Source organism: Oreochromis aureus, linkage group 18 (assembly GCF_013358895.1).
Source record: "Oreochromis aureus strain Israel breed Guangdong linkage group 18, ZZ_aureus, whole genome shotgun sequence".
Taxonomy (NCBI): Eukaryota; Metazoa; Chordata; class Actinopteri; order Cichliformes; family Cichlidae; genus Oreochromis; species Oreochromis aureus.
The window spans coordinates 29,592,474-29,614,140 of NC_052959.1; the positions used below are offsets into that span (position 1 = coordinate 29,592,474).

The window sequence follows — 21,667 nt, forward strand, 5'->3', positions numbered from 1 at the left end:
AAATCAAATTCATCATTCTCTAATATTTTACTGATCTGAATTCATTTCTTTTTCACTGATGCTGAAAAAACATTAGAAAACGTACATAAATAACATATCCACTGCTTTCTGACCACAGTTTTTAATCATTTAGTTATCTGTTGAGCACTTTTAGTGATTGTGTAAACATGCGAAGCCTGAGTGGCCTCAGTGGACAATAAACCATTAACACTGGCTGGGTTTATGTTCTGCATTGAGCACAGGATGCTTATTTATTTTCACATTGATTTTTATGTTGCACTCTTGTGGCGACTTGAGAGCTCCGTTTTTTTTTGTTTAATCCAGCCTACACAATTATGCATGTATTATAGACTTACTTTCCATCGCTTACTCAATACTTTAATTATGTAAAAACAAAATGAATCACTGTAAAATTACCTTGAAGTGCTGCCAGTGCGACAGGAGTGCTCTCCTGAGGTTTCAGGGTAGGAGCATTCCCCAGCAACTCATCGCTAGGAACCTCCCCCTCCTCTTCTTCTTCTTCTTCTCCATCACTCAGCTCTCCTTCCAGGTCTCTCGGTCCTGGTCCCCTCATTCGGCTCAGGCCTCTGTTTAGTCCCTTGTCCTGATCAACTACCTGTAGAGCCTCAGCTATGAGGCTCGACAGCTGGTCCAAATCCTGCGGTGTCAGCGTATCCACGTCCACGTGCTGCCTGTCAACATTCTTCAAAACGTTCTCGATGAACCTCTCTGGGGGAGAGATGGAAGTAAAATAAATATGAAAGACACAGCAATTATTATCATTAAAACAGACCAAATATTCTAACTGCACGCTCCATGTTTGTATTCTTGGACTTGTATGATTCATAGTTCAAAATAATATTTATTGATCTTGTGCTGGGTTTTGGTTAAGTCACTCAGTTTACCCTCTGTCAGAAACAAGCTGTTTTAACTGCCTTTCTACTAGCTTTAAGCCAGCTTCCTTCTGATTGGCTGCCCCTCATGACCAGAAGGTTTGAACAGCAGGTGGGTGGGATAGCTGTGTGCCTGACATGACATCCTCTGTCTCTGATATCATACAGAGCCAAGAACAGATAAACAGAAGCTGAGTGTTTAGATCAGTGTATAGATTGCTCGAATTACATGGTGACTGCATTATTTGAAATTCTGGACATGTTTATTATGAGCGTGGATTTATAAGAGAAAACAAGAAAAAGCAGAATCAGTCCCCATTAAAACCAGTTATGTAGTTTAGATTAGAGGCAATAGTCTCACTTCTCATGTCTGCTGTCTGGCTTCTAAGCTCAGCATTAAATATTTTTAGGTATCTTACTGTGACGATGTAAAAGCTGTGATTTGTAGCAATGAAGCTAAAGCTGTTTATGGAGCTTCTTTCAGGTTTACAGCGAGTTTCAGCTCGGTGTATAGCTGTCCACTTATTTACTATTTACTTGGCATCACATAGCAGCCACAGCAGACAGTTGTTTTCATCAGGAAAGCTCTGTGTATCTGCTCAGCACCAAACAGCAGGCAGACATTTAGCTAGCTAGTGAGCACACAGTGGAGCATTTAGGAGACAGATATTTCCCTCAGGAGTCAGTAGACGCAAAAAAGACACAGAGAGTGGATACAAGAGTTATATTCATTAGGTGGACACTGGACTAAATTTAATGCTGTTCTGTTTGCTGGATGCCTATATGAGTTCATGTTTGCTAACAAGTTTGAGTATGAGGGCCTGTCAGTGTATGCAGGTTTTAATGCACAGATAAAAATGAAAGTTGAACATCTACAACTATCATAAGAACTGGGCGCACTACACTTTGTGATTACATTTACCTTTGTGTTAACTTTGAAACCCTTATAGCAATTATTTAATGGTCCTTGCTGTGAGCTAGTTTTTCCAAAGTCATGCAAATAATGCTCATCTTTATGGAAAAAGAGTACAATGTGGTTTTCACCACAAGCCCTGTGTGTTTAGTGTAGTCACAGAAAGAAAGAAATAATAATAACTTCCTTATAGCAAAGACCCAGGCAGTGTCCAACAGCAGGCTAAGGCAGAAACATGCTATCTGATTGTAAGTGTAACCACGCTGTGCTACAAGTTCCTTATTTCTGTTCACGTTTGTGTTACCTTCAATGATTCTCTTAACTTCCTGCCACCACTTCTTGTATTCTGCATGGTTCAGTCCACTCAAAGAAAGCCATAAATCACAGGTTCTCCTTGTTGCTTGTAATAACATTACGTAATATCTGGCAACACTGACAGTTCAACATGTGTGTGTTTACATGTTGTAAGAGATACGATTGAAAGTGAAAGACATGTCCTGCCTGGAATTTTGCATCTCAAACACGCTGCGGACTCTATGATGAAATCCATCATGGATAAAATACATACCATCAACAGACGAGAGTGGGTCCTTGGGCAAGGCCCCCTGAGGCCTTCCCATGTTCACAAGTCTGGATTTCGAGGTCTCTTTTTTGAGCCCAGAATTCTCTATTCTGTTGCTGTAGAACGTCCTCAGGCGCTCGGATGGGCTCGCTCCCCCACTGTGAAGGGACGCATGCCCGGAGAGATATTGCCTCAGGGCGCCCAGGAGAAGGTCACCCTCAGCCTGCGTGGCGAGGAGCTGGTTAGCTGGTGGTCTCTGCTTCTGCACGGGTTGGAACGATGAAAGAGATAAGAAGCTGGAGGGAGGTGATTTCTGAGCTGAAATCTGGGGCTTGGAGCGATAAAGGTCTGCAGGGATGCCTGACTGGAAACGGTCATTCTGGAAAACACAAGCATATTGTACAAAGACACTGATGCTGAAGACACTTCCACCAGCTTTCCAATAGTAGAGCTTTTGCTCTATTTTCTGAGAAACAGCCACACTGTGTCTCCGGAGGAAGTTCGTGCCCCTAATATGGTCATTTCAAAACACGACGCTGGATGTGAGCATAAAAGTCCCACCCACCTGCTGTTTGTGAGGGGCAGCCAATCAGGAGAAAGCTGCCTATAGGGGAGTGGTCTTAAAGAAAAACTAGCTCAAATGTTTTGTTTGACACAGTGGATGAACTGAGAGGCTATGAAATGTGAATCGTCCAAATTCCATTAACTATAGAGAGCTTAAGTAAAAGCCTGAAAATTCCCAACCATATGTTGTAATGTCTCGGAGCAAATAATTAGACCTCGAAATAAACAGACTGCTTGTGGTGGAAACAACATTATGCAAAGGGACAAAGTATAACTGCAAAGTAAAGCATAAAGTAAATTATAATTACTTTGCATTGCTTGAGCATTCCGGCTGCCTAGAAATTTAAGATGCTAACCATCTCGCTCACCAGTCATCCCTCTGTCCGCTGTCTAATGATGACAAAAAACTGCCATGTTAAAAAAAAAAATCTGACAAAAAATATGAGTCATGCAGAATTACTATTTATGCAGATCCTGGATCCAAGACAAATGTCCCACCTGCTCGTCACACGTTTAAGGCTGAGACAACGTCTAAAATAATGGGAGCAACTGTATGTGACAAGAACGCAAACCATCCTGATGCCAAAGTACAAAACACAAGCACCCTGCCTTTTTTCTTTCAACACACTTTGGCTTTTTTTCATTATAACACCACCAATCCAGTAACCTTCGTGTTAGTGTAGCCAATTTACTTCTAGGCAAAATGTATGCAAAATTAAATAGATGTGCATTTGCTGAAAACATCTAAATGTAACGTTTCTTGTTTTTGTTCTTCCACTAGATTTAGAGAGAGTATCTGGATGCATGAAGAAGCACTTTGCTTTATTATTAAAGGCTTCATTTGAACAAAAATGATTATTGAGATGAAAAAGCCCATTTTTGAGGAAAAAAAGTTATTAATCCATTTATGCAATCATATTAACAGATCCATCAGCTACAACAAAAGCAAATTGTCACTGCCGGCTCCATTAACGCCCACCTAAGAGCACAGAAATGGCACAAGCCTGAGTAACGGCAAAATTATCATAACAATACAGACATAAACCGTTCCTCACAGTTGTCATACTTCTTTATGATTTGTGTGTGCGAGGCCCCCTCTGGTATTTGTTGCTGGCAGTATCTTTATTCATTTACATCCCTCAGTTGGTGATGTGTATGCCACTCGTACCCCGAAGGGCCCCTTCAACCCTCCAGCTCCTTTTGGCTGCCACCAAACAGGTGAACCTGGATAGAAAAGGCCACGAGCCTGTGAGCGATGCCTGCAGGCTCCACGCAGTCGTACTCGCTTGGTCCTCAGTACAATTCCCCAGCAGGAAAGAGGCCTCTGCAGGCACAGCAGAGGGACGCAGTCACGCCGTGAGTTATTAATTAGAGCGGTGAACTCCTGAACTCTCGGCTGGTATTATTTCCCTCATAACGGTTGAGCTGGGAGAAGTCATCAGTTAGGACGGAGAAGCAAGAAAGGAGTGACAGCGAAGGATGACAGCGGACCGCCTGCTGTGAAGGTGTGCGCGTCTGTGTTTGTGTCCTTTCAGTGTGTTGGGTGAGCGTGCACTGTATGTGTGAGCGTGCACTGTATGTGTGCGCGCTTTCTTTTTAAACTGAGCCAGGTGGCCTCGAATGGAGGTCGAGGCTAAATGCAGTCATTGGGATGAAAACAAATTCCTCACATATTCTTCGTTTTTGAAATGTGAGAACAGGACCAGCGGGAGCTGAGGTTTATGTGGCACTTCAGTGATATTCTGTCATTTGTGCTTCATTACTTTTGGGCTTTTTTGAATCCTTTCAATTAGCACACTGATAATTGATGCATAGAGGTGAATTAACAGCTTCATACTTTCACGCTTGGACTCTACAAGAGGAGCTTTCCATGATTCCCAGTATACTGGGCCTTGGTGCAACTCCTCAGATCATTCACTGTCAAACAGAGCCCAACTTAAACCGACGTTTTCTTTCTGATTAGCTATTTCTCATGAACAAAAGTAAAGCAGGTGGGTGGTGCTTTTAAGTTTAGTTTGAAGATCTTTGCCTTCATTGTTTGTAACTTTGCCCATGTTTAATTAAAGCCCCCACCTTTGAAGAAGATAATATGTAACAGAAAATAATAAAAAGCATAATAGTTTCTGTTTACTTGCTTTGAGCCAAAGAAATTCCAACAAATGACAAGAAAATCATCAACCGGAACAACCAAGTCTCAGTAAAGCCAAAGAGAGTAAATGCTTACCTTGCTCGGTGCGCTCAAGCTGGAAGTAGATGTCTTGGGAAGGAGGCCAAGGCGCTGCAGGTACATCTGGAGATTTCTGCTGAGTTCTACCTCTACCGGTTTCACCCTTTGGTCCACTGGGTCCATCGCTTGAGCTACTGGCCTGTGGGAGTAGAGGAAAAGATGAACAAAATGCAGAAATTAGTCATTTCAGAGTAGTACAGTCAGATAACTTCATTGCAAAGACGTGCAAATGGATTGTTTTTCCTCCCAATGAAATTATTAACATGATGCCATTCTAAAATTTACATATAGCACATATTCGTAATAGAAAAACGGCAAAAAAAAAGGCCACAGTTAAAGTAGAATAAAAAGTAAGAAATTAAAATACTGGCAGCAGCCAGCGCTACCCTTCAGCCTCCTCCAGCAGTAGATACACCCGTGGTATAAATTTTAAAATCCTAGGTGACAGAAAACTTCACCTCACTGATATTTGAACTCGTTAAAGGTTTTTAGTAACACCAATTGTATCCATTTGAAAATTCTAAGTGTTATCTTTCTCGAGTTATTATGTTCACAATTTTCAGAAAACTTGACCTTGAGGTGAAGGTCACCGGGATTCGGACTTGTCCAAAATGTTTAGTAGATGCACCTATGCTGTCAAGCCCTACGTCGCCTCATTTTCAAGTTTACTGTCCAAAGTGCAAATCTACAAATTTACATTTCCTTTGGTCACAAAACTATTTGAGCTAAATAAACATCTGACCTGCTCTCAGGGTTGTAGAACGGCCCAGTCTGCTGTGGTCTGTAGGGAATCCTTCTCAGTTTGGATAACTCCTTGGACAGAACCTGCTGGGTGGTATCATCTTGCCAGGTCAAACCTACAGAAGGAAACAAGGGGACCCTTTAGGACTACAAAGACATGAATACATATGTAAACAGGACACAGTACTGCCCAGGTGCATATCTACTGTGCACCTGTAAGCCTCGAATGAAAAGAAATTCTGAATTAAAACTGCACTGAAGTACAGAAAAAGTGGGTTGTGTGCATGAGCAAAGTCTAGCTGACACGTGGTGAGTACGGGCTAGAACGACGGAGAAGAAATTGCTAAGCATGCAGTAATTTCCCTAAACTCATTAGGTCACTCATTAGCAGAGGAGACGAGGCAACAGCGGGGCGTCCTTGGAGACTCCGGCGAGAGACTGACTGTTTCAGTGACTAAGCAGAAACCGTCTCTCCTCTCGCTCTCCTGCTGCACTTCAGTTGTACAACACGATGAGCTACTTGGGAATTTCTTTTACACATCTTTACTTAAACAAGCGATTAAATATTTACACCACTGCCAATACGGAAAAGTGAGGTCAAAGGCTAAACCCAGAATGTGTACACACTGCAGTAAGATCAACGTCCATGTAAAAACAGTAAATAAAGAACAGTGAACCAAATAAGCCAATAAATACTGAGAAAGGTCAACAGTCAGCTGGTAGACACAAGTCCTGATGATGCATACAGGAAATTTAAAAAAAGGAAAAAACAAAACTGGTGGCTTGTTTGCTTAAACCGTTGCTTCATTGCAAATATAAATTCAAGACACAAATATTCATTCATAACATTTTTTGCAAGCTAGCATTTATTACCCAAATTTCACACCAAATTTGGAGTAATACCATCTCTGCAATAACGTCGCTGAGAGACGGCGTTCCTAACGAGGGAAAATTATTCTGATTTGTTCATTTGATTTGATTTGATTCACAGGACTCATATGAGAAGACGTAGAGGACATGCTTTTTCCCATGAAACTTTTGAAAACATAAACAAGTTTTGCTCGTCTTTTTCTGACCTCTCATAAACTGCAGTGTCTATTCTGTGTAAGAAGGCATCGTTTCAGACATCAAAGATGATCACTTAGAGTCATTAAAACCACAGATTCAATAAATCAACACGCAAAACATTATAAATAAAAGCATACATAACATTTATAATACTCATGTAGTTTCAGATAGTTTCCAAAATGAATTTTCTTGTTTCTGTTTAGTTTTCGTTGTTTGAAAATGTTTAACTTTAGTTTAGATTTATTAGCTTAAGTGTTTTTTTAGTGTTTTTAATTATTACTCTATGGAGCGCATGTGTAAGAGGCAAGCTTTACAAAAGTGAGTACAGGTGTTGGAATGAAAATAAGCTCATTTTAGAAAGCAGCTGACTCATAGTCATGTTATAATATTAGATTACAGCACCTGAAGGTTTCTTAATGTTTTGTTTTAATATAAGCAAACCACAAATGTGATGAATAAAGTGGAGCACAGCTCTAAAGAGAGCTATTTTCACATGATCTATACACATGTAGAACATAGTCGCCTGTGCATACAGCTTACAGCAACGGTGCTGCACATGAGAAAGACTGATGGGATTCGAACCCACAACCTTTGAATTTCATCTTAAAGAAATTTCTTTCATTGAGATGAAAGAAATATTATCTTAATGAAATGATCATTTAAGTGTTTCAGTGATTCTCCTGAACACCTAGTTGTTTTTTTTACATCTCTGATATTTGATTGTATCAGCTGTCCTTATTTGGTATTTATGCATAAGCTATTTGTATCTGCTGTTTAAACAAGTGCTCAAGAGCAAGAACAAATGAGTAGTTTGGACGTTTGTGTCTATTTTCCTCTAGGTAATGATTTTATTACCTAGAGGATGGATTTACTGGGCATGTCAAAAAAAAGTGTTGCATTTCAGCAAGTGTACAAAAGGACAAGGCTGATGAGCTGCTTGGGCATTCACGTCTGTTTCTTATACTTAACATGCATTCAAACACAGTTTTTTGGCAACTGAACAGAGGAGCAGGCGCCAACACCAGATGGGGTAGCGGAACGAAATGTTACCGGAAATATGGCCGCGCTGCGCAAAGCACAACACGAACGGAGGCATTTGGCAGATGAGCGATGACGTTGCTGAAAGATTCAAGTAATGCAGACTGTAGCTCCAGCTGTGATGCCACAAGATGTGGGTCCACCACGGAGGACGTGCACTTGAAATGAGAAGGGAATTATCATCCCTGTCAGCTTCACACGCAAAAAAGTGATAGCACATTTTGAGCTGAGGGAACTGAAAACTGAGGAAAATATTGACAGATCACCAAAAAACATGAAGCACTATGGCAAAGAGCAGCCTTAAATCCTGACAGCAACAACCTCATTGGCAATGCAGACCATGGAGAAGTCCGACTACAAGAAGTCAAAGTCAGCAGGGACACACCCAAACAGATTAGAAGTGCATCAGCTGTTTCAAACCAAGTTGAACTAAAAGTTCAAAGCTACCATCTTACTGCCAAACAAAGCCTGTTGTAGAGACACAATATCAGCATTTCACTGTTTTAATATAGGATTCCTGTCCTGAATGATTAATGCTACATACCACTGCCTCCATCTGAATATGTCACATGCAAAACAGCTGTAAGTGTGAATTAGCCCCAAACTTCAGTAACAACATTAATGTTTCATAACTTACAGATATTTATACATAAATAAAGGCAGTCTTTCAAGGCTTATCAAAAGAGGCATTTCAATCATTCACCTGAATGAGAACTGGACGAAAAGGATTACACGGTTATACAATCCGACAGCAGTAATATGAATTACCACACGGGTTTAGAGAGTTTAGAGTTTTGAAACTATGATAACAGAATGCAAAATGAACATTAGAAGAGAAGACTTGAATATAAAAGGTGTAGAAAAGGTTGCCTGGAGCAACATGGGTTGAAGTGAGGATGCTTTTGCTCAAAATTAAGTCTTTCCCATGGTTTAAAAAAGCCGGAGAGTAAACAGGAACGAGGCTGGAGACAAAAGATGGAGGTGATGAGTTCTGAGAAGAGTCACATTCTCTCTCTTTTAGCTCTCTTTAAAGTTTCCACCAACTCCCAAGTGACGTTAATAACCACTTTTCACCAGCTCGTGTCTGCCTGTAGCCGTCTATTGAGCAGGGAGTGTATGATGGTGTTTTAGAGGTGATTCACAGGATAACTCTCTTTCGCTTTGTCATTTCTCACAGTGAGCTATCACCATTGAATATATTTCTTTAAATCCCCAACAAATCTCAGCAAAAGAACATCATCACCATCATCATCAGGCCCACTGAAGAGCAAACTTGTGTCGCAGCCTAATTCATACTGAGAAAACCCAATTTGTGAAAACAAGACAGCCTCCAGAGCAACAACAGAAGAAATTCGGCGTAACATTAAAATGAAGGAAGAAACAAGATAAAAACATATAGCCTCCTTTCATATTTAACACACTGGGAAAAAAAACACGAAAATTCTGAAAATGTTCAGTAGAAGCTTTTTTACTGTTTTTTTTACTGTGATTTTTACTTAAAATGTCCATTCCTAACATTTTAGCTCTGTAAGACGCATCGCAGAACAATCAGCATGTCGTGAAACTGGAAAGCGCTGCCAGCAATAATCTCATTGCTGCCAAGATCTCATACCATTTCTAGCTAACCAACAACAGCACCATTTTTTTCCAACTGAATTTACACTTCTGCCTGTATCATTTGCGAATCCAATTAAACGAGCTTGACTCATTTCAGAGCATTTCAGCGCCGAGAAACCTCCTTTAGACCCCCGCAAAATGAATTACAACCCCAACTGCCACGAATCAGGCACAAGCCTCTCTTTAACAGCTGCACAGCGTGTCAGGCCAGCTTTTGCCATCAAAGAGACATAAAACCGAGCCTTTAATGGCAGCCACGGTGGCAGAGAAAACGGGCGTTAGCGGCGGGTGAACAGACGGCATCTGACACGACAGGTTAATAAACGTTGGAGCCAGGGCTGGACTGGGACAAAAAATCGGCCCGGGCATTTTGACTAGAGACCGGCCCACCAGGATAGGGATTGAAAATGTGACGTCATTCAGGGGTAAAACCGCAAAGGATTCTGGGAACTTGAGGCAAGAGGTACTAGCGCACGCAGGCTTTCAATTGAACTCAGTTACACAGCGATAAAAAGAAACCCCCAAAATGGCAAGAAGCTGTTGTATTATTAACTGCAATAGCCGGTCGCATGACAGACAGGGGAAGCCGACGGGTAAAGAGATCGTTTTTTTTTATCGGATTACGTCGTTGAAGAGAAATTGTTTAAGCCATGTTTCCGAAGTAAAAGCCGACGGATGGTCTGGATATACCAAATATAACGTCTCAGAACACTCCTGCTCACATGTTAGTCTGCTCCAAGCATTCCCACAAAGGTCAGTGTTTTGTAGTAGTTAATACATCATTTTTCATAACATAATTGGTGATATAGGTTACAAGCAAGTGTGGCGCTGAACAGAAATTGTCGCGCTATGCTCCTTTGTTTAATGTGCATAAATAGTGAATTGTCCTGACACAATATTGCGTTTCGCTTCTGTTATTACCACGGTACATTGACAAAAACATATACTTTTATTCACAGGATAAAACAGTTTTTTGTATCACTAATTGCCCAGTGCGATTACCACATACAATATTATTGTCACTGCTACATTTCTGTAATGCATACCAGAAATTATTTCCACTACTAATTAATTACCGTTGAGCTCAAAGGTTATATTAATAAACGGTTAACGATTGTGTATTTATGAAGACGATTTGTGAGACTGGTAAACTTACCTTTGTTTGTACGATGGTCGTTCTACAGGGTGCATTTCAAGGTCCTGTACCCATCCCTTGGTAAACTGTACCCGGGCTTGTTGCAGTGACCTGAAGTTACTAAAAACTTCATGAGTGTATGCACTCACTCCAAGAACCGTATAATTATAAATCTGAGCGTGGTGAAAGTTGGGCAGCACGCTAACATCTTTTGTCCACTCTGTGTGCTCTTAAGGGTCTGACACTTTCACTCCTTTGATTTTTTTCCTCGTATCTTTTCTTTGCCTTTTCGTCGAGTCTGTCTTTGTACGGACCGGCATTGTTCTCCTTAGTTTTGTACATTTCTTTTTTGTGCGGCAAAGAAAAACCAAGAAGGTATTGGAACCGGAGAATGAACGTTTTGCGGTGCTGCAAATGCTTGCATTTGATGCGGTACTTGGATTGTTTTGCCTCGAGTTCCCGGCATGCAATGCGCGAAAGTCACGTGATCTGTCAATCGCTATAGGAAAAACCTTAAATTAAGACCAAGAACACTAGAGGTGAGACATGATCATTAATTAATATCAAAATTAATAAATGACAGATTTAGTGATATTTTCATAAACACCTCCTTTCCTTTTTTTGTTCTCCATTTTCTTTAGTTCGTCTATAAGAGTGCTAAACAAGGGGGAGGGTGCATCCGGTCTCCTCGACTGTAATTGGTCCAGCCCAGAGTCGATCATGACCAATTGGGCAATCCAACACCTTTCATTATATATACACCCTTCCTAAAAAAAAAAAAAAATCCATCGGCCCATAAAAACAAAAAATCGCCAGCGGCCCACCGGGCAAATGCCCGGTATGGCCAATGGCCAGTCCAGCTATGGTTGGAGCCCCTGCCAGGATATTCAGAGTGACTCCGCGCATCTCACAGACTTAACCGACCACAGAAAAGTGGGCAGGAGGTTGTCGGCCAGCTGAAGTATAAGGTGAAGGTCTATCAGAGTTTGAAGCTTTCACAACTAAATAAATGAGACTGTGGTCCTGAAAGAAATAGGACTGAATTTAAAATGCGATCATGTACCTGGAAGGCCTCATGTCTAAGGAAAGCGTAAGGACATAGGTTGTTACATTGTAGCAGGTTGTTAGACTGTAAAGCCCTTTAAGGCAATTTTGGAATAAAAAACTTTGTGATATCAGTTATGTAAATAAAATGTCTTTGGGAAATGAAATCCATGTAGCTTGGCTTGAGGAGGTTAGAGGTCAGTATAGAAAAAGACTTTTGGAAATGCTCCAGTTCAGTTTGCATTTTCTCAACAGTTTCGTGTTGCACGTCCTCCACAGTTGCTAAATGATGCCCGCGTGCTCCACAAATATCATCGGCTGTATTCACTAAGAGTCATGCTAATTACAACCATGGGCAAAAACACTGCAGCCTTCCGCCAGTTTAGAACTTGATTTATCAGCCGCATTTATGCAAATTTAATTTCCACAACCTGAAGTCCAATTACAATCACTGCGGTCCTAAAAAAAACAGCAGACAGCAAGGTGAGAAACTTTTTGGATCACCGGGTAAAAAAGTCACGACACGTCTTTGCCAACAAATCCCAAACACTCTGAAAATAGAAGCGATGTCGAATGCTGACGATTTTCAACTGTGTGTATATATTTTTTTGTAAATTACTAAAGAATCCAAAATCACACTTTAGTCTCAGAATTAGAACATCTTTGATTATCCCTGAAGGCATAGTGTTTATGTGACAGATGCTTAAATGAATGGATGCCGTAGAACTAAATAGGATAAAACAGCAAAAACATAAGAAAGTGGTGGGAAGCAAAATCGTGAATCACTGCGTTTTCGAGTTTTCCAAATGAAAATGTTCAGTTTTTCAGGACCACGAGTAAAACTAAGATAACACAGGATTAAAAAGAAAAGGGAACTTGTGGCATGACTTGGAGTGAATTTGGAGCTGTAGAACATAAGGACAGCTAATAATAATGATAATAATAATAAAAATAAAGGCAAGAGTTATCTACTGTTAAGTCTCTCAAAGGTGGTGCAGGGAGGTTAGTGTTTTTTTTGAAGTCGTGTGCGAACTAAAGAGGACCATCGTTGCTGTGGGCGAACAGCAGCTGTGACCCTGACGAGGTGGCTTTTCAAATGACTTCACATCTGCAGGGCCTTTAGTGAGCAGTGCGAGTGGGAAGAGGGTCCGTGTGTGTGTGTGTGTGTGTGTGTGTGTGTGTGTGTGTGTGTGGGTGGTTACAGGGGGAGAGACAGAATTGCAGCAACAACTTTGTGAAAGATTCAAACCGTTCACAAAGAAAGAGAGAGACAAATGCACTGCATGCTAAAGGTTAAATCTTCTGTCTGATTTATGTAGTTTGGACATTACCCCTGTAGATAATAATAATAACGCTGTTACTATATGGGCGTACAGTGACATTAACCACACTCAGAAAATACAGACAGACTTATATACGCGGAGTTTATGAGGATGTGTGTAAATGGACTGGTATTTGTGTAGTGCCTTTTGACTCAATTTGAGCACTCACAGCACTTCTTTTTAACTACACACACCTTTATACAGCACTTTTATCTTGGCCCAAGCGCTTTTTTATCTGACATTCATTTGCATCAGGGGCAACTCTTGGTTCACCGTGTCGCCCAAAGAGCGCTGTGGTCAGTCCAACGCCTGTGGGATGGTGGCGAACCTGTTTGTTCTCTCACAGGGTTGGACCTATAGGTTAACTAGGTGGGAAAAAACTAGTTGTTTGACTTAAACATCTGGACTAGTAATAATGGATGAGCTCACAACATTATCCATTTATTATTTGTGTCCTTTATAAAACATAATTGACATCTTTTTTATGTCTCTCTTTGACTTCCGTTTAATAGTCATCCAAAAATGCTGTGTCATTAGTGAGAGCTGCAAATTGGCTTGTGTTTCTCAATTATAGAACAATAACTAACAATAATTAACCAAAAATAATCAGAAGAGCCACCTTACTGTGGGAAGAGCCCACAGTAATTCCATTTTTGGCCTTTTATGTGCACTTATAGCATCAGCGGATCGAAATGACCAGGCTCTTAGTTTCAATAATTATATTGATAATCTTTATGTTTCATCTATGAAGTATTGACCCCATCAGTGGAATGGTGTCCAAATCAGAATAAGAAACGATTAAGTCATATTACAAAATGGTCCAAAATCCAGTGTTTCATGTGTTTTGTCATCTTTGCACCTGCTTTAGTTTAAGATCTTGGTGATCACTTTCAGAGCTCTGCACAGTAAAAGCTCTTGCTTCTGCTCTGTAATATGCAGGTCACTTAGGGCTTCAGACCAAATCTTCTTGGTAGCTCCTCGTTCTAGACTGAATACTAAAGGAGACTATCCATTGATATGCAAGATTGTGACTCCTAAATGAAGGAATGCACGAGCATTACATTTGAGATCTGATGAAACTACTGAAATGTTTATTTAAGCATTTAAAGGATACTGTTATGTCTTAATAATTGTATTTTGTATTTGTTGACTGTGGGGCACTTTGTGATCCTTATCTAGAAAGGTGCTGTATAAATACATTTTACTTACTTAGTTACTTTTAATATGGTTCCTGTGCACTCTTTTATAAATGAGGCTGCCTGTCACTCCCTGCTGGAAAGCACCAAGCTCGGCGCAGCAGTGACTGACGACTGATCATTATGTGTTTGCCCTGCGAACAGATTAAAAAGCGGCAGGTGTATGCCATAACGAAGACAGTGCATATTAATTTGGACCTCAGATAAGATGTAAAGAGTGAAATTATCTGGGTGAAAAGTTTACTGCATGTTGGATCAGCTGACTGATCTTGCCCTCAGCTTCACTGTCTCACAGTAAACAGGCTTCATAAGCTAACACAGTGTCATGCTATCATGGGACATGATGCACTGAACTTATCCATCACCTGCTTCTCCTTGGAGCAGATCAACATTTTGAAGAAACAAACTATTTTTTTCCATGAAGCTGCAGCCGAAACACCATCAGCAGTTCAGCTCAGCTTATTGGGAAAACTGGAAACAAGACTAGACCTTCCCAGTGACTCTTGCTGTGTGAAAACCCTAACAGAAATGTTTGTCTAAATGTCCAGGTATCGCTCTGACTGTGGACTCTCCTGTCCACGTGCACTTTTATGAATCAGGACATCAGTTCCCATATCCTAAACCAGAGCTGATGGGCGTATGGGCGTAGGATCGTGTTTGTAACAGGGAAAGCAAAAGGACAGAGTAAACCGTGTTATCTTTTTAGCGGACTAGCCGAGCCTGAAATGCAGATGCTTTAGTGTCTTTAGAGTTTTGTCCTCCCTAATGGCTTCTGCAGACAGCCGGGCCCAAACATCTCATTTGCATAATTCATTTCACTTCAGAGCTCCTGACAAATGCCTCCAAACTTGTCGCCTCTGTGAAATCGGAATATTTCTCTGGCTCTCCCGCTGAGCCCCGATTCGGAGAATTAAACCAGAGGACAATTTTTTTCTTTTTTTGGAGAGGGGTGGGTAGAGGAAAGGGAGGAAATGCACTAAATCAAGCTCAAAAGAAAGATGGTGTAATAAAAACAGGAGACAAAAACTCCTCCCAAAACAAATGTACTTTTTTGAAATCACTCTCTTGAGTGGTTGCAAGCACAAAAGACTGGACTCTTTCTTTTCTTCCTGTATACACGAGGTCCTGTCATTCAGAGCAAAGCTGGATGATGAAAGCGGATGAAATCCAGCTCAGTGGGACGTTACGCAGGTCTCTGCCTCCCTCTCGTGGTACAGCACACTAACAGCAGCTTAGTGCAGCAGGAAAGACGACAACTGATCCATCTGTTCGTTTCTACACAGGCACAGCAAAGGCTGATTAAACCAAAAAGTCAAACAACAAATATTTACGCCGTGATGCTCACTCGAGCCGTTCCTTCTTTCCTTCCTAGTTCATTCATTTGTGGGATAAACAGCTATATTGATGTATTGCTGTAAGCATGGACGTCGTGGCATGCAACAGTGAACTCTGGCAGAAAGTAAACCACTTTATAACTAATTCAATTAATCTCCTCAGAACCAGGATCCATTCATTACAAACTCAGACACTCAACTGTGGTTTAAAGCCACCAAGTTATATTCTAAGCTTTGACAGAAAATAGAGAGTTTGTGGTAGAACAAGAGATATATAGAGATATATATATAACTTTGGAGTATCCTGGTTGTATCATTCAAAGGCTTCAGTAATTCTTTTATTGATTTTATTTGGCTTTTCATCATTCAACAAGTACAAAACACAAACAAAGTTCAAGTTCCTGAGTTTAGTTTAGGTTTAATCTTTGGTCTCATTGTTCTTCAAACAACCAGGTTGAAAAAAAACATCTGTTTTGATAACAGAGACAAAACATTACATTTTTTCATCTCTGCCTTTTGTGATGAGAATGACATCAGAAAGTGTATTAGAATAATCGGGATAAGCACAAGACCCATGAGACTGCTCTGTTTATACACCATAAAAGCATGTCTCTGTTGATAATGAATATCCATTTGACTAATCTATACTGCAGACTGCGGTAATGTAAACTGCACTGAATGTCTGACATTTCTGCTTTAGAATCAACAGCAGAAGCTAGAAAAGAGCTATTAGCTTTAGCAGTAATTGCCAGTGTGACTGCGACAGCCACCTGTACAGACTCCAACAGAAAATACATTTTAAACAACTGCAAGCTTGCTAACATCAGGGGCATGCAGCACTAAACTACACAAATTATAACTCACACAACTCAATACTGTCAAAAAATTGCTGACAGGATCAGTGTGATCTGACTTCTGTGAAGAAAACTCTGCACCCTGCTGGGATCTGATCTGCTGCTTCACATCAGAGCTTCTTTTCTGGATGAGATGGATCAGCTCAGTGAAGATCTTCTCACTGTGCTCCACTGTTTGATCAGCAGACTGATTGATGGCCTCCACCTCCTGTTGAAGCAGCTTCACATCTTTCTCTCTGTCCTGGATTCTCTGCTGGATGTTTTGTCGACTCACCTCCAGCTCTCTCTGCCTCTCAGTCCTTTCTGCTGCAGCTGAGACTGTGTCTATTTTCCAGTGCAGACATCACAGGTCACATCTTCAGGTCCAGCATAGCAGTGATCAGCAGGAGCTTGGAGTCCAGTCTTCTTCAGCTCCTCCAGCTAAATCTGCTAACATGATGTTTTCACCAGGACAGGCCATGGTGTGAAGGTGCTTCTACAATGGCAGCAGCTGTGGATGTTTCTCCTGTCTTTTCTTCAACCCAGAAGCTTTTAATGCAGTGCATGTAGTAGCTGTGTCCACAGGTAACAGTCACCAGAACCTCAAGCACATTCAGACTGATCAAAACAGTAGAATTTCCCATTAGTCCTTCTCACTACACTGCTTCTCCTCAATGGTGACAAATGTCTAAAAGCCTCACTTCACACTGCGTCTGTGCACAGTTTTAAACAACGCTTACTTCTCTTCCTCTCTCTTTACTTGCTAATATGCTGTGAATGAGCCTTATGTTGACTACATCTGTGCAGGGCAGAAAACAAATAGCTTTGCGGGAAATCAGGAAGAAGAGGAATGAGTTAGCACTCATTTCAGGAGTTAAATCCATCTTTACAGACTGAAAAACAGAATGTGATTTGAGGGGATCCAGTGTGAAAGTTTTGATGTTTTTTAATGCTGAGAAACCACAAAAAAGGAAATTAAGAGGGAAAAAATCCTCTCTGGAAAATATATAAGAAAGGTAAAATAATGAGTTTTCATTTATTTCACTTAAAACATTTTAAACTTAAAACAACAGACATTTATTTTAACACACTGCTTCACGCACACCAAACAGAATGTGCACATTTATAACATGCAAGTATCAAGTATCTCTGATTGGGTTTGAGTGAGTGGATGGAAACTAAAGTAGGAAAGTGGTAAATGTGTCGTACTGAACCATGCAGCTCTTTTTAGCACTCTCATTGACAGCATTAGCTCATCTCCTTCTTCGATCCCTAATCCTGCCTTTAAAATCCCTTAACCTGGGGAATTAATTACAAATCAAGAAAACACATCTGCTTCACAGGCGTCCAGTTATTTGGGTAAAATGCACATGTATATTTATAAATACATACAGTGGATGCATGCATACAATCTTGATCTGACCGATTGAAAAGACTAAGTCACTTTTGTATTTAAAACAAGATGAACAAAAAATACTCATGCACTCACAGTTTCCACCATAATAATTACAAACCACCATTTAGAAACTATTACCCGTTTTCACTGTGCATTATAATGTTTTCTGTCCTTCTGCTCCGGGGTAATTAAAGTTGGGAGAAACTGCCAGCTCCCATGAAAGGACACTTTAAGCACTGAACACAGAGTTTCTGGGTGGAACAAGTCTTGTTTTCCTATATGACAAGTTTAAACACACTTATTCTACCTTGGTTTGGAAAATACTCTCAAATCAGTTTGTGGTTATATCCTACAAAAGCCGCAGAGCTGAGTGTGCATATAATTTGCATATGAGCATGATTATGAAGAGAACCCAAGTTGAAGCTGACACAGCACGCCACTTTGTGTGTGCGCATGTTCTGTGCAAACGTACACATTTGGGCTGAGGAAAGCAGAACATGCGTGCACGTGTTTACCTCTGTTGGAAAGCTTCTCCAGCAGCATCCTGAAGCGCTGCACTACAGATGGGGAAACATCGTAGGTGTAAATCTCCTTCACCGGAACAGAGTGACACCTCCCAAACATGCCATCTGTCAACACATAAACAGACACTTTCAGCAGAGATTATAACTCGTGTTTCTATTTTGCATTTCACAATTTCACACTGAAAGGCACACAGTTTCTTTCAAGGGGGATCTGTTCTGACTCCCCTTGTTTTAAATGATATAAATATACTTTTACAGTGGTGCATGTTATATTAAACATGGTCAAAGTTTCGGATATTGAGGTCAGCACAGGTGCAAGTAATTCATCACAGCCAAAAATTTATCATAAGAAAGCAACCATAAAGGAAGGCTGGGTGCTAAGACTGGTTGTGTCATATAGTAGGGACTGCATCCAAACTGTGAACCAAGCAAAGCTTTTCTAGTTAAGTTCAAAAATAAAAATATGAATACACTAAAGTTCTTCTTTAAGACCTAAATGTTCATAAAGCTAGGAGAGAAATGTTTGTGTTTTCATGCAGTTTGGACAAAAAAAAATTGGTAGTTTGAGTAAAAAGTAGCGAAGACTGTAAAACATAAAACATGTAAAGCAGCATGTTTTGTTTGCAAACTGTTGCACTAAATCAAATGGACGTTAAATGTTGTAATGGGAGGATTTGTTTGCCCTGAACTGACATTTAGTGAACTCGGACATACAAGTTTACATGATTACCTAACAGCAAAATGCTAACCCCGGTCACCTCTTGTAATGAGGTCTCACTGGACAGTAGATCTGAGCTGACCTAAGGTTGCGCAAGGTTCTTGTTTGTCTTCTCTGGTTTAAAGTGAAGTTTATGGATTTTCTCAAAGGCTTTTTTTCCCCTTTGGCTAATGTTGCCATCTGAATAGGTAGCTTCTGCAGTGCAGTCCCACTGATTGGCTGTCACTAACAAGTCAGTGAACAAGTTAAATGGGTCTTTATATTTCAGCATGTGAGCGCCAACCTTAGGCTAACATTGCTGAAAGCAAAGTAAATAACTGTTGCCAATTTATTGTGAAAAAAGCAACAGCTTTCCTACAATCATATGAATATTTAAATGCAAGAAGAAGAATCAGAAAAGTTCATGTGCTCACACACATGCAACAAAACTGAACTGTGTCACATTTCACAGACTCATTGATACTGTCATTCTGTAACAGTGTCGCACAGTTTTAGGAGTATTTTCCAAAGTTCAAACAGACACTTTAACTTCACATGGAAGTGTAGCTCCTTTATCCTTATCCTCTTTTATCCTTTTATTGCTAAACATAGATCCTATGACATGCAGGGTGACTCTCACTCACTCATACTTCCTTCCAAAAAGTCACAAAGTGGGTTGTGTTAATGTGAGCTGAAGGAAAAGGAAACCGTGGGTTGAGAAAGCGTCCAAAAAGATGAGTCAAATTACAAAAATAAGCTGGACTATCTTCTAACACACATACAGTAATAGCCTCTAATGTCGAATTATCTACCTTGAGCTAAAAGAGAAAAGGATCATATTCTTTGTGGCTTATCAGGTTTCACAAATGCAGGAATGTAGGAAATATAAAGTTATGACTGTATGTAATATCTGCTTATGCAGTTACAACAGATCTTTTCACTGTAGTGTAGTCTGGTCAACATTCAGTGTTGGTGTAGTAGTAGTGGCACTTATCTACTGTGGTAATCGAGTGAAAATAAAGCTCTAAGCAGCTCTGACTGTTGTAGCTGAGAGATCACTACAAGAACATTTAAACATTACAAGCATAAGCATTACAGTTCAAATATCCTCCTGACAAATGTCCTCCCAGTAAAGCTAAGATACCAACAACACACTGTTTCAGTAATATCAGTGATAGTTCAGATTAAAAAACTATCAGAATCCGAATCAGAAGACTTTAATAATCCATAAGGAAATTTTGTGGGTTAGACTTGCTCCAAGACAATTACAGTAACAGACTGAACTAATTAAATAATACAATATATTACAAAGATTACAAAATATAAGAAATAGCTCTAATGTGTACAAATAGCTCAATTCTAAATATCCAGAATATTACAGAAGTAAAATATATATGGTAAAATGTATTTTTTATTATTATACTATACCCTATTATTACTATTTTATTGCATATTCTACACACATGAATCTGTTATCTTTAAACAAAAAGTTTCTGTTTAACATGTTCAGTTCTGATTTTGTCTGAAGGTTAGAAGAGAGAGTTAACTGGTTAAACAGTGTGACATGATGTAAAATGGAAACTTCACTATTTATGAAATTATTCTAGTTCTGGTTTGTAATTCTTGTGATTTCAGAGGTTGAGATATTTGTTAGACCTCAAAATGTTATTTTTGTTTTTTATGTTGTCTTTTGTCGTCACCGTCTGTCTGCATGTGTGATGGGTGAGCGTTCATCTATAAATACTCGCTTCTTCACGCCGCTCGTTTCAGTCAAACTGGAAGCTCCAGCTAAGGACAAGTGCTTGGGCTGCACTGCTGTATTTACTCACAAATGTCTCACTGGACGCCTGTTCTTTTTAAAAATCAGACTGAAGAGTGAGATGCAGTGTGAGAGAGTGAGAAAGCAAGGAAACAAAAGATATCTGGTGATATTATTGTTGCAAACTAATAAACGTCTTTAAGATTACACATGTTTCGGGCTCTTTGAAGCTACTTTGTTGCTGAATAAATTGTGTGGAAAATACTGGTAAATCTTGCAATACTATAACAGTTTTGAGTAACTTCGGACATGCCAACATTACACTAGCAACTAGCGTGTCATTGTTGTTAACTTCTTCTTATGTATTTTAAAGTTGAGCGACAGACCAATACTAAAAAACAGGTAGTTAAACATTGCATGACAAAACTGCCAAGGTACAGATGAGGCTTTTTGGATAAGTTAAGGATCATCTGTGATTTCCAGCTATGTTGAAGTGCCCTTGAACGACAACACAAACTCCAAGTAAGATATGTGCAAAGATAAATAACTAATTATGACTTTTTGAGGTCATAAATTCACATTTTCAGACTGCAGTTTTTATAATGGGTATTCTAGATGTTTCCGGAAAACTCTAACTGCATTTAACAGATTGGAAAATCCTTGATCTTCTGTCTTTAAGCACAGTGTCAGTACATTTGTTACAGGATGCAAGATCCAAACGCCAATACCACTTATTCTGTATCCCGGTGACCATTTGTCAGTTGATTACAGAGTTACGTTAATTGACAGACAGCTTGTTCAATT

At 40.0% G+C, this 21,667-nt stretch overlaps 1 protein-coding gene across 2 annotated transcripts in view; it reads right to left on the reverse strand.

The window, feature by feature from the left end:
* The window catches only part of LOC116331658 (receptor-type tyrosine-protein phosphatase N2-like), a 218,263-nt gene that overhangs the window by 171,706 nt on the left and 24,890 nt on the right, over window positions 1-21,667 (reverse strand). Inside the window, exons 3-7 of one of the 2 annotated variants that reach the window (XM_039602794.1) lie at window positions 18,399-18,512; window positions 5,902-6,016; window positions 5,157-5,298; window positions 2,375-2,630; window positions 418-729 (exon numbers count right to left, since the gene is read on the reverse strand). In XM_039602794.1, coding sequence (XP_039458728.1) covers window positions 418-729; window positions 2,375-2,630; window positions 5,157-5,298; window positions 5,902-6,016; window positions 18,399-18,512 — 939 coding nt within the window. Of the gene's footprint in view, window positions 1-417; window positions 730-2,374; window positions 2,748-5,156; window positions 5,299-5,901; window positions 6,017-18,398; window positions 18,513-21,667 lie in introns of both variants that reach the window. The other variant, XM_031754416.2, reaches the window with a different exon arrangement.